This window comes from Bufo bufo, chromosome 4 (assembly GCF_905171765.1).
Source record: "Bufo bufo chromosome 4, aBufBuf1.1, whole genome shotgun sequence".
Lineage (NCBI taxonomy): Eukaryota > Metazoa > Chordata > Amphibia > Anura > Bufonidae > Bufo > Bufo bufo.
The window spans coordinates 285,409,938-285,424,496 of NC_053392.1; the positions used below are offsets into that span (position 1 = coordinate 285,409,938).

The 14,559-nt window shown below is 44.1% G+C and overlaps 1 protein-coding gene across 1 annotated transcript in view; it reads left to right on the top strand.

Annotated features, from left to right (window-relative positions):
• Positions 1–14,559, top strand: part of CD109 (CD109 molecule) — a 284,990-nt gene that overhangs the window by 246,638 nt on the left and 23,793 nt on the right. The window contains exons 32-33 of the mRNA XM_040430041.1: positions 4,709–4,865; positions 4,984–5,086. Coding sequence (XP_040285975.1) covers positions 4,709–4,865; positions 4,984–5,086 — 260 coding nt within the window. The remainder of the gene's footprint in view (positions 1–4,708; positions 4,866–4,983; positions 5,087–14,559) is intronic.

Below are 14,559 nucleotides of genomic sequence, written 5' to 3' on the forward strand. Positions count from 1 at the left end.
AATAACGGAGCTGAACGAGTGATGGTTGTAGCAACCTGCTGCATAGGTTCAGTTTTTTTAGGTTTACCTAGAGCAGTAGGGCTGAAGAAAGGGGTTGCTGTTCCCCTTTTTCTATTAAAGAGGCACAAATGGGGGGGAGGGTTTTTTTAAGCTTGGATATGTTGGGGTCATCTCGGGCAGTGTGGGGGGGGATTGCCTGATGTTACGGGCGTATTCAGGAGCTCTTGCTCTAATGTTTGGAAGTTGGTATGAATGTGTGAGTGTATGGCTTGGGTGGTGCAGTGACTTCTGGGATTACTGGCTCAATAGACCGCCATAATGTCAGTTTGTCGATTTGTCTCCTGGAATGTCAGGGGTCTCAACGACAAAATTAAACAATCTCTGGTCTTTAATTTTCTACGAAATCATAATCCTGACATTCTGGTATTGCAGGAGACACATCTTCAGGGGCGAAAGCTCTTAGCGTTGAAGAGGCCCTGGGTAGGTTCAGCATACCATGCTGTATATAATTCTAGAGCCAGAGGTGTGTCGATTCTGGTAGCGAAATCCCTTCCCTTTCAGGTGTATTCTGTGCATACAGATATAATGGGACGTTTTGTGATTCTCCATGCTGCAATCAGGGGCATTGATTATCTTTTGGTGGGCCTTTTTGTCCCCCCCCCCCCCCCCTTTTCGGAGGGATATGCTGGATGAGGTTATGAGAATGGTAGCATCTATGCCCCCGGTACCTCTGATTGCCTTTGGGGATTACAACGCGACTCTGGATCAGTCACTGGATCTTCTTCGCCCTAGTGATACCCATAATGAGGCGCTAAGCTCCTGGGCTGATGTATTTGATTTAACGGAGGGTTGGAGGTAACTTACATCCGGGGTTGACGCCAATATTCCTGCTATTTCCGCTTCACATGTTACGTCTTTCACGGATAGATCTAGTTTTCTTTAGTAGAGATCTATTACCCTCTCTGACGGTGGCTGATTACCTCCCGCGAGGTATTCTTGATCATGCTCTTTGTTAGTAGTTCTGAAACAACCTCTGGCACCGGTTGAGAGGATATGAGACTCAATAGTAAATGGCTAGAGGTCTGCCTGTTGTTTGGAATGTACAGCAGGGTCTGAAGGACTATTGGGAGTTCAATGAGGGGCTCCTGCTAACCCGTTGATAGAGTGGGAAAGCCTTTAATAGTTGTGATGAGGGGTACTCTGATTTAATGCGATAGCTACGTATAGGAAGGAGATTGAGTGCTACAAGGACTAAGTTAGAGGGGGAGGCTAGTAGAGAGAGAACAGGCTTTTATTACAAATCCGGATGGAGAGGGTCGTAGATTATGGGAGGAGGCTCAGAGGAAGCTCAATTTGCACCTAACAGAATATACCCAGAAGAAGTTATTGTATCAAAGGCGTGTAATATTTGCTGATGGTGATAAGAATGGGAGTGCTTTGGCGTTCCTGGCCAGGACTGAGTCGCCTCAGACGGTGGTCCCACACATTACCTGCGGGGATGGCTCAAGGGTATATCGACCGGAGGACATATGTGAGCAATTTGCTCAATTTTATGCGGACCTTTATAGCTCCAAAATTGCGATGTCCCCAGATGAGATCCGATCTTTCCTTCAGAACATCCCCCTTACATCATTGGCTAGAGAAGACAGTAGTTTTTTGGAGGCAGCTATCGATGTGGAAGAAATTAAAGCGGCAATCGGTGATATGGCAGCAGGGAAATCACCTGGTCCGGATGGGTTCCCAGTCGAATGGTACAGATTAGACGTTGAGTTGTACTCTACACGTCTACTGAATCTTTTTAACTACGCGTATGACTCCGGTGGGTTGCCATTATCCTTTGGAGAGGCTACCATTGTGGTAATTCATAAAGCTGGGAAGTCTCCGGACCACTGTGCATCATATAGACCTATTTCCCTGCTAAACACTGATGCCAAGATCTTAGCTAAGATCTTGGCCAAGAGGCTTAGTCAGGTAGTCTTATCCATTATTGACCCTGACCAATCTGGTTTTATGCCCGGGAAAACAACTGATATCAACCTTAGGAGGTTATTTACGAACTTGCAGGTCAGGCATGATAATGCGGGGTCAAGGGTCCTGGCATCTCTCGATAATGAGAAAGCCTTTGACTCGGTAGAGTGGCATTTTATTTGAGAGACAATGTCCCGACTTGGCTTTCCTCACTCCTTCATTCAATGGGTCCAGTTTCTGTATCAGGCACCTTCAGCGCGCATCAGAGTAAATGGTTCTCTTTCCCGACCATTTAAATTATACAGAGGTACAAGGCAGGGTTGCCCCCTGTCCCCGTTGTTGTTCGCTCTGATAATGGAACCTCTTACTCAATTGATAAATAATAGCTCCTTGATAGAGGGGTGGACGGTAGCTGGGATACAGGAGAAAGTTTCGCTATACGCGGATGACTTGTTGGTGTACTTAGCTGACCCTGGCCCCTCCTTAGAAACCTTGCTAGATGTGGTAAATGGATATGGTAGGTTCTCAGGGCTACGAGTGAACTGGGCTAAATCGAGTTTATGTATAGTGGACAGAGAGGAAGAGATAGAGATATCTCCAGTATCCCCCCTGAAAGTGGTAGACAGCTTTCTCTATTTGGGGATTCACATACATAGAGACCCTCGGCAATTTTGCCATCTGAACCTGAGGCCCACTATGGAATATGTCACACGCAAGTTGGAAGCATGGGAAAATCTCCCCTTGACTTTAATAGGCAGGATCAACATCTTCAAAATAGTGTTACTACCGAAACTGTTATATATATATAGAGCGGCTCCAGTGAGGGTCCCGAAATCCCATTTTGATGTCATAGATAAAGTTATGTCCCGATTCCTATGGTGTCATCGGAACCCTAGGATAGCAAGGAAGACGTTGAAGGCATCCTACTTGCAGGGTGGTTTGCAACTTCCTGACTTATATGTTTATTACATAGCGACACGCCTGATGTATGCTTCCTGGTGGATTAGAGCAGATTCCAATAATCCGGCGGTGGTGCTGGAAGCTGCGTTAGTTGGTTCGTATGAAGCTCTAACAAACTTGGTTTACAGGGGAGGTGGAACTTTGTTGAGTGGGACATACACAGAAGCTATGATGACGGTCATAGAAGCCTGGGCAAAGTTTGTAAATACACATATGGATACCCAGGCAGGGGATATCTGGTCTCCGTATATCCCACTATGGCGTAACAGGCATCTCCCTGAGCTTTTACACTTACCAGACTTTGAATTTTGGCCTAGGAAGGGGCTTAAATATTTGACGCAGTTATTCCAGGATGGGGTCTTTCGCTCCTTTGGGGATTTGCGGTCGGACTTCCTGTTGCCTCAGACGAGTTTTTACCGGTTCCTCCAACTGAGACACGCGTGTGAGAAACAGTTCCACTCCTTGTCCCTAAGCTTGGAGTGTGGTCCTCTGGAATCGGTAGCTAGAAGGAAACAACCATATAAACCAATTTCTTCCTTTTATGGTGAAATCATTAAGATGCAGGTCTCTCCTATCCGGCGATCATTTGTTAAGTGGTCGGCGGATATCCCAGAGTTAGAGGACTCTCACTTGGAGGAATGGCGTCTGGGGTGGAGGAGGTCTGTCGTGAGCTCTCGAGATCAACTCATTCAGGTCAAATGGATGCATAGGGTATATCTGACTCCGGTGCGTCTATATCAGATGCGGCAGATACCAAATCCTGGATGCGACAGATGTGGAAGTGACAGAGGATCCTTTTTCCACATGGTTTGGTCCTGTCCGTCTTTACAAATTTATTGGAAAGGGGTGTGTAATTTCATTAATGTTAAACTGGGTTTACCAGGGATATGTGATCCTATTGTTTGTGTTCTGGGGCTGGTTGCTGATGCAACTCCTTCCAAATACTGTAGAATACTCCTACGGCTCTTAATGTTCTATGGTAGGAAGAATATACTCTTGAACTGGAAGCCTCCCAAGTGTCCCACGATAAACCAATGGGTACAACTAATTAACAATGATCTCCAGATGTGCAAGTTGACCTATGAAGCAAGAGGAACCCCTGATCGGTTTGACAAAATCTGGGGTATATGGGTACAGGCGGAGGGTACAGTTTGAGGTCCATTACTGGTTGGGGCTGTGGCACCCAAGTGTGTGTTTGTGCGTGTGGATGTGAGTGTGTGTGATCAGACATCTATTTCCCTTCTTTTTTTCTGACAACAAGAATGTTTTGTATCTTAATGCATTTATGTCTCTTACTGTCGTATATTATGACATTGATGGAATTGTCTGATCTTGCTTATGTGTGTGACTGTATTGCAGTATTGTTTTCCCTATGGGATTGTTGTACTATTTTGAAAATGTTAAATAAACGCTATTAAAAAAAAAAAAAATCATCTTCTGAGTGGAAACATAACAGACCCCATTATAGTCTATGGGGTCCTAAGGGCTCCGTTTGACTCAGTTTGGCGTCAGTTATGTGCCTTTTCCGTCCTTTCCATTCTCCTGCTCCTAAACGGAGCAGGAGAACGGAAAGGCTGAACGGTGATGTGAACGAAGCCTTAATCAAGCTTCTACATCCTAGATTCTAAATGTGGCACAGCTCTTCCAGAATCCACCAATATGGGGAGGAAGGGATCTAGAGGAAGGCACCATTTAAGTACATTGGGTACAGATTTTTTTAAATCTATTTTAAACATCTGATCATGTTTCAACCTGTTTTCCATCATATCCACTCTGTTAGGTGCTCTGAAGGTGAATCCTCTGCTCAGACTGGCATGGTTGTTCTACAAGTGGATTTACTCAATGGCTTCAGTTTAGCTCCAGATGGTATTTTACTAAAATATCCAATTAAAAAGGTGGAAACAGTCGATGACAAAGTCAACATATACCTTGATTCTGTAAGTTAAATCCTATTGTGTCTTATTATGTAACCAAACACCTCTTTATTTTGTTCCTAACATTGGTTGTCACAATGTTTATGGTCTTAAATAACTAAGGAACGTTTAACTCTTTCAGCTCAACCAAACAGAAGTTTGCTTAGATATTCCAGCAATTCGAAGTTCAAATGTTGGCTATACCCAAGATGCTTTTGTATCAGTCATTGACTACTATGAACCTGGTAAGGTACAAGCGTTTTATATATAAAACCTCCATTCAAAACTTTACTAATTACTACAATTTAATTATTAAATGTTATTTAATGTAAATATATTCAGTTGCTTAATGCAAATAGATATTCTATCTAAATTACACAAAGTACAATCATTTTAACAATGCATGACAAGTTCATATAGTATATACAGACTATAGATCGAGCAACAGAATTAGAGAATAGGAGTGTGTTTAGTGATGAGAGCTTTTATTAGATAATGAAATACATACAGTACTGACCAAAGTTTGGACAACAGCCTTCTCATTCAAAAGAGTTTTCATTATTTTCATGACTATGAAGGCATCAAACTATGAATTAACACAGTGGAATTATATACCTAACAAACAAGTGTGAAACAACTAGAAATATGTCATATTCTAGTTCTGCAAAGTAGCCTCCTTTTGCTTTGATTACTGCTTTGCACACTCTTGGCATTCTCTTGATGAGCTTCAAGAGGTAGTCCCTTGAAATGGTCTTCTAACAGTCTTGAAGGAGTTCCCAGAGATGCTTAGCACTTGTTGGCACTTTTGCCTTCACTCTGCGGTCCAGGCTCACCCAAACCATCTCGATTGGGTTCAGGTCCGGTGACTGTGGAGGCCAGGTCATCTGGCGCAGCACCCCATCACTCTCCTCATGGTCAAATAGCCCTTACTTTCAAAGTTTTCCCAATTTTTCGGCTGACTGACTGACCTTCATTTCTTAAAGTAATGATGGCCACTCGTTTTTTCTTTACTTAGCTGCTCTTTTTCTTGGCCATAATACAAATTCTAACAGTCTATTCAGTAGACTATCAGCTGTGTATCCACCTGACTTCTCCTCAACACAACTGATGGTCCACAACCCCATTTATAAGCAAGAAATCCCACTTATTAAACTGACAGGGCACTACCTGTGAAGTGGAAAACCATTCAGGGGACTACCTCTTGAAGCTCATCAAGAGAATGCCAGAGCGTGCAAAGCAGTAATCAAAGCAAAAGGGTGGCTACTTTGAAGAACCTAGAATATACATATTTTTAGTTGTTTCAGCACTTGTTTGTTATGTATATAATTCCACATGTTTTAATACATAGTTTTGATGCCTTCAGTGTGAATCTCCAATTTTCATAGTCCATGGAGAATAAAGAAAACTCTTTGAATGAGAAGGTGTGTCCAAACTTTTGGTCTGTACTGTATGTATGGTAATTTTAATTTCTACAAAAGTAGCAAGGCTACTTCCAAATGTAGCAGAGATTTTCTCCTGTGGATCTTAATTATCTTACTGCTAGACATTGCAAAGGTGAAGTCTGTGGTGAAATTCACAGCATTCTCAAGCTTCATTCAGGAAGTGCATGTAATTTTTATTACATTTTGTTTACATGGTTATACAGTTTGCCCCCTTGCCCTAGCTTCTGCTATGAACAGCAGTTCAGAGATATGATCTACAGCAATTTTAATCTGCAAGCATCAGGAGATAAAAATCTTCAGTCAGAAAAGACTCATTGACATGGGTGTGACATGGGCAGAAGTTACTGTGTATTGAGGGGGAGCTGAGCTGTTTTTATCTCCCACTGTGAATGATATGATCCTGCATTAGCTTCCTCCAGCTTTATAATGGAGGTGGTACATTTCAGTGTAACATGGACAATTGTGAGAGCTGTGTGTCCAGTACCAAAATTTCAGGAATACCTTTAACATAAATAGCTGACTTAAGCAATAGATCATTTTCTGACTGTATGTTCCCTTTAATGATCATTATATTTATTATATATATAAAAATGAGTGTCTGTCTGTCTGTCTAAACGTCTGTCTGGACGTTCTTTATGCACGACCAAATGACTGGACCAATCTTCACCAAGTTTGGCACACAGGTACAGCAGGTGTCTAAGAAGGTCTCAGTTCTCTAGGACGTACCGTTCCTGAGATATTCCCAAAAAATTACCCACATTAGCCAATACAAGCCTGCAAGTCTTTCTCTTCGAATTATAATTGCTATAAACACAGTTTTACTCCAGGTTTCCATAACAACCCAGCCATTTTTCTTTACTGCTTAAAGGGGCGGGCACTGTGGAGGTCACTGTTTTTAAAGGGGCAGGCACAGTGGAGGACACTGTTATTAAATGGGCGGGCGCTGTGAAGGTCCCTGTTAAAGAAAGCATTTCCCTGAGTCATAGTGCCATTGGTAACAACATGATGTAATTTCTTATTACACACTTATGTTAGTAGGACTGACTTCTGCCTGCTCTGACTTCTGCCTTTGTACCCTGACTACGCTTCCGTCTGATCAGCCTTTGGCCTCCCAGCATCAACTGGGTGTATTGTGTCATCTGGAGGTCAGTCCAGTGGGTTCACTCTAAGGTCCCGATTCCCTTGTGTTCCAATTCCCCTCTGAGATAGCATCTGGTACTCTCCCTGGGGAAGTCTCTCCTCACCATCAGAGGTATCGTGTGAAGAACGAGGGGTCTGCTTAGACATCGTCCTCAGAGGGATTTGGTCACGTGGGACAGCGGGTTCTCACCCGCTGCTCATAACACTCTCTAGAGCTATATCATCACTTCCAGGACACTTCCAGGACACCTTGCTCTTTTTTACACTGAAGATAGTTCATAACCACATTGGCTGTATGGTTGGGGTTGATGTCCTGCTGCAGAATAAATTTAGAACCAAACAGATAGCTCCTTAATGGGAATACATGATGGATAAGTATCTGCCTGTATTTCTTAGCACTGAACACACCAATAATCCTAAATCTTCAACTCCATTTGCTGAAATGCAGCCACAGACTTGCAAGAAACCTCCACTATGCTTCATTGTTGCCTGCAGACACTGTGAACAAGCTTCTGTTACAGCCATACATTTAAGCTTCTGTTACAGCCATACATTTAAACTTTTGACTCATCAATCCAGAGTAGAGAAGGCCTCGCGGTTTGCCTGGCGGTCATTTTGCGGCGAACTTTGCGTGTTTGCGATTCGCCGAACATGCAAACATATGGAGATATTCACACATCCATCAGGTGGTACAGGACAGCCAATTGAGACGTTTCAGCACATGGACATACCCCCTACCTTATAAAAAAAAACTGATCTGGCCGCCATTTTACATTCAGTGTTTTTCCAGTGTAGGGAGAGGTTGCTGTGTGGAGCAGGGACAGACTGTTAGGGGCACCTAACGCTAGCTAATAGGGCCACAAAAGTCTTTTTAAGGACTGGTATAGGTGTGCTATCGATAGGTGTGATACACAGAGGGGTGCGATATACTTATAATATACTTTTATAATGAGTCAAAAGCACATAGATCTATATAGTGATCACCTGGAAGTCAGGGGCCTTGGGGCTTACTAGGGCCATTTTTGTATAGGGTAAGGTTCCGAACAGGGTCACTCTTATCAGGGCGGGTGGTCTGTGGATAGGCTATCAGGGCCAGAATAGCATCCCCCTGTAGGGCAATATCAGAGACAGTTCTTTGCCCTCCCTGTCCTTCAATACCACATCATCATCTAGCCTAGGGATAGATGTTTTTTGCATTCCCTCAGGAATTCATGGATGTGCACTGGAACCCCCCGGATTGTGGTAGGACATATGGTTTCTGATTTGGTGCCGCCGAGCACCTGATTTAGTGCTGCCGAGCACTTGTTATTGCCTACCACATCTATGCTTTTTGCTTAACTTTAATAATTAAATTTATTTTTATTTTGAGGGATATCTTTTCCATTCACACGTCCGCAAAATGGGTCGGCATCCGTTCCGCAATTTTGCGGAACGGGTGCAGACCCATTCATTTTCAATGGGGCCGGAATGTGCTGTCTGCATTTCCGGATCCGCACTTCCGCATCCGTGCTTCTGTTTCCGCAAAAAAACAGAACATGTCCTATTCTTGTCCGCAATTGCAGACAAGATTAGGCATTTTCTATTATAGTGCCGGTGATGTGCGGTCCACAAATTGAGGAATGCATATTGCTGGTGTCCGTGTTTTGCGGATCCACAAAACACTTACGGACATGTGAATAGACCCTCATAGTAGCATTATTAAAGGTTACGTTTTATCTTTATGTATATTCTAATGGATTGCCTTCCTTGTACAATGTTATAATCGACTTTCTATGTTAGAAAGTATATTATAGTGCATTTGTATTGTGCGGCAGTTGTCTGCGGTTCTGCTGCGATACTGCATGTACTGTATACAGGGAGTGCAGAATTATTAGGCAAGTTGTATTTTTGAGGATTAATTTTATTATTGAACAACAACCATGTTCTCAATGAACCCAAAAAACTCATTAATATCAAAGCTGAATATTTTTGGAAGTAGTTTTTAGTTTGTTTTTAGTTTTAGCTATTTTAGGGGGATATCTGTGTGTGCAGATGACTATAACTGTGCATAATTATTAGGCAACTTAACAAAAAACAAATATATACCCATTTCAATTATTTATTTTTACCAGTGAAACCAATATAACATCTCAACATTCACAAATATACATTTCTGACATTCAAAAACAAAACAAAAACAAATCAGTGACCAATATAGCCACCTTTCTTTGCAAGGACACTCAAAAGCCTGCCATCCATGGATTCTGTCAGTGTTTTGATCTGTTCACCATCAACATTGCGTGCAGCAGCAACCACAGCCTCCCAGACACTGTTCAGAGAGGTGTACTGTTTTCCCTCCTTGTAAATCTCACATTTGATGATGGACCACAGGTTCTCAATGGGGTTCAGATCAGGTGAACAAGGAGGCCATGTCATTAGATTTTCTTCTTTTATACCCTTTCTTGCCAGCCACGCTGTGGAGTACTTGGACGCGTGTGATGGAGCATTGTCCTGCATGAAAATCATGTTTTTCTTGAAGGATGCAGACTTCTTCCTGTACCACTGCTTGAAGAAGGTGTCTTCCAGAAACTGGCAGTAGGACTGGGAGTTGAGCTTGACTCCATCCTCAACCCGAAAAGGCCCCACAAGCTCATCTTTGATGATACCAGCCCAAACCAGTACTCCACCTCCACCTTGCTGGCGTCTGAGTCGGACTGGAGCTCTCTCCCCTTTACCAATCCAGCCACGGGCCCATCCATCTGGCCCATCAAGACTCACTCTCATTTCATCAGTCCATAAAACCTTAGAAAAATCAGTCTTGAGATATTTCTTGGCCCAGTCTTGACGTTTCAGCTTGTGTGTCTTGTTCAGTGGTGGTCGTCTTTCAGCCTTTCTTACCTTGGCCATGTCTCTGAGTATTGCACACCTTGTGCTTTTGGGCACTCCAGTGATGTTGCAGCTCTGAAATATGGCCAAACTGGTGGCAAGTGGCATCTTGGCAGCTGCACGCTTGACTTTTCTCAGTTCATGGGCAGTTATTTTGCGCCTTGGTTTTTCCACACGCTTCTTGCGACCCTGTTGACTATTTTGAATGAAACGCTTGATTGTTCGATGATCACGCTTCAGAAGCTTTGCAATTTTAAGAGTGCTGCATCCCTCTGCAAGATATCTCACTATTTTTGACTTTTCTGAGCCTGTCAAGTCCTTCTTTTGACCCATTTTGCCAAAGGAAAGGATAATTATGCACACCTGATATAGGGTGTTGATGTCATTAGACCACACCCCTTCTCATTACAGAGATGCACATCACCTAATATGCTTAATTGGTAGTAGGCTTTCGAGCCTATACAGCTTGGAGTAAGACAACATGCATAAAGAGGATGATGTGGTCAAAATACTCATTTGCCTAATAATTCTGCACGCAGTGTATATAGGGACAAGCGTTATTGGAACAAATAATTTGTACTGGTGTGATATACCAGTCGCCCCCCAAAAAAACTGAATGAAGCGGGGTGTTATATACCAATATTCTTTCTTTATAGTGCATTTGGGTACTGTACAGTGCATTTGTACATGCGCGTACGCGAAAATTATATTGTCGATATTTCATATTGAAGAAAATAATGAATGGAGATTGCAAATTCGAATGAAACATCTGGTATGTCACTGTCCATGTTGTGGGACTATTTGTGCACTTCTAGTAATTATTTCTTGGCTGCAAATATGAGTTGAAGGTTTTTCAGGTTCATCTGCCATTAAAATGAATGGGACCCAGCGCGAACTTGCGGTTTGCGAACATTTGATTGCGTTCACGCGATCTCGTTCGCGAACCGTCCTGGCAGATGTTTGTCCATCGCTAATCCAGAGTACCCGCTGCCAATTTCTGCACCCCAGTTTCTGTTTTTGTTCATAGTTGAGTGGAAACAAGACCAAACAACTTAACTATGCATAAAAACATATGTTTTTAGACTACAGGAAATGAAAATTTAAGGTTAATACATTTTCGTTTTCCTGGACATCCTACGGTAGCATAGTCATGAATGGGACTTACAAAGCAGTGTTCAAGTGGGTGGGACAGAAGACCCAATTAAAATACTCTATGGAAATTAGATGCCTATGTCGTGAGAATGTCTAGTCTATGATCAGTGGCGTACACACAATCCATGGGGCCCCGATGCAAAACTGATCCATGGGGATCCCTTCCCGTCACTTCCGCCCCCCCCAACTTTTCTCCACCCCCCAACCTGCCTCCACACCCCCCACTACCATTCATCCAACATGCCTCCCAACAGTACCTCTTTGTGCGGGACAGGCTGATTTTGGTGGATGACCCCTATGGGGATATCTGTGGATGACACTTATGGGGATATCTGTGGATGACACTTATGGGGATATCTGTGGATGACACATATATAGCATCTTATGCTATATATGTGTCATCCACAGATCCCCCCATAACAGTGTCACTCACAGATATCCCCATAACAGTGTCATCCACAGATATCCCCATAACAGTGTCATCCACAGATATCCCCATAATAGTGTCATCCACAGATATCCCCATAACAGTGTCATCCACAGATATCCCCATAACAGTGTCATCCACAGATATCCCCATAACAGTGTCATCCACAGATATCCCCATAACAGTGCCATCCACAGATCCCCATAAGTGTCATTCACAGATCCCTCATAACAGTTCCATCCACAGATACCCCATAAGTGCCTTCTAGTAATGTATCAGTGGGGAGGGAGGAGGCGGGGACACTGGCGGCGGGGCCGGTGCAGTTACTCTACTCTAATACACCGGCCCCGCACACAGCTGTAAAGAATATTCATGTAAAGCTTAATCTTTTTAAAAGTAGCCCAAACCCTGCTGTACTTACTAACTAGGGTGGCATGCAGACTCGCCGCCACTCCGGGAGGTTGAGCTTAACATCTCTCCCTCCATCATGCGCCTCCTGCCCCGCCTGCCTGCTTCATTCATAAAGTGGGAGGAGCAGGCAGACGGGGCAGGAGGCGCATGACGGAGTGAGAGATGTTAAGCTCAAGCTGCCGGCGCGGCGACGAGTCTGCATGCCACCCTAGTTAGTAACTACAGCAGGGTTTAGGCTATTTTTACAAAGATTAAGCGTTACATGAATAAGGTATACCACTATTGCAGGCAGTGTTCCCTCTAAGCCTTGGCAGCTGCTGAGCGGGGTCGGCTTATAAATGGGCAATGCTTAGTCAAAGGTGTTTCTACATGGAATAACGTAACGCGCTGCAGATTTAACAACAGTTTAACAGGATAGGGGATAACTATCAGATTGGTGGGGGTCCTACCACTGGGACCCCCGCTGATCACAAGAACAGGGGTCCCATTTACTAGTTATATACTATAACTTCTAACAACCGGAATACCCCTTTAAAATCCAAAGCACATCTCTAGCTATGTGCTGATTCCATTGCGCAAATTTCGAGATTCTCCTGTATATGCTGCAGACTGTCTACATGCAATATTGTTTCCCCCCCAAAAAAAACACAGCACGACTGCCACAGGTGGACGTACCCTAAAACGTACAATCTGTGTACCTCCAAACGGCGATGACGTAAGACACGATGGCGCTGACAGACGTGTGCACCATAATAGAAGCGATATCTGTCACGTGGCAGCTCACATCGCCTCACACCTACAACTACATATCAAAAACAGGGAAAAAATATGGCGCAGCCTTCACCCGGCAACAGTGCCCCAAAGTGCAGAATAAAAAAGTTTTGCACAGTAGGGCACCATAAGTAGGTGGCACGCCTGCCACACACAGAAGGGCAATGAATGAGGTGACCCAATGTTGAAAGTAGTGCACATAACTCGCTGGGAGTTGTAGTACTGGCAGCTGTCTAATATGATGGGGCCTCTTACTATATGCCAGGGTAACTGGGTGACATGAGCATGATGCCTGTCACAACTCCCTAGGTGCACAAATGCCCTTGCCCCAACAACAGTGCATCCCACCCCGCCAGGCCGGCGCCATGTACCCTCACACTGCAGCATGTCGGTGCCCACTCTGCCCTACCTGGGTGCGGCCTGACTCCGTTGACATACTCACAGACAGCGCGCTCATCCGGAGCAGAGGCTACAGCACAGAAAACACGCCATCTTGGTCATCCCACCAACAGTCTTAAGTGAAGTGACAGCAGCTGCTGTGTACAGCGACGCACGCGCCCTGGACTGGGGATTATTTACCTGGCACCATAACGCCACTACCGCGCCCTGCTGCGTGCTGCTGATTGCTCTCTCCTCCTCCTCCTCTTCCTGCTAAAAGAAGGAGGAGGCAACAGTAGCGTGGCAATATTTGGTAGGCGGCGCCCCGCTTTGCTAAGCCACACAAGATTACGAGGGGGACGTCAGCGCCAACACTGTCACTGCACTGACGCCGCGATGTGGCTGAGCGGGGCCACAATAATTGCTGCGCGGCCGCCCACCCGCGCAGCTTAGGGGGAACACTGACTGCAGGTGCGGCTGGGCCCCCTGGAGCTTCAGGCCCGGTCGCAACTGCGACCTCTGTGGCCCCTGTATGTAGGCCACAGTCTATGATCCTTCATCAAGGGTAAAGATGTTGTCCATGCGGCAGAGTTGCAAATTTGTTTCTGCTGTTTCTGTTGTATTCTGTGGCATTACTTGTTCTCTGTCCCTTTTTGGGTCCTTTATGCTGAAGAAACAGGGCCTTAGTAGGTATATGACCTTTTAATATACTGTACATACACCAGCTTCTCCTTCCAGCTGATCGAAAAATCGTCTGATACTAGAACTACAATCATAGAACCGAAAAAGAAGAAGAGGCCTCCCTACGATACCATAAATGAGGGCAACCAGAACCAATCATATAAACCTAAAAATGTTGCTAGAAAAACAACCATAGAATGCCCAATAAAAATATAAATATTTTATTAAATCATCAATTGATCAAAAATTATTTAAAGACATTTTCACAGAATTACTATGGAGAAAAATCAGCAAAACAACCTGGATACAGTAGTCCCCCCTGTCGGTGCCTCAAAAGCCCGCCAAATAGATGATATACATGTCCATGCAATATGCAGTGAGGTAATTCACAAGCAGCAAATATCAGGTAAATACCTGCTACAAGTGACTGTGATATTCACCTCACTGCACA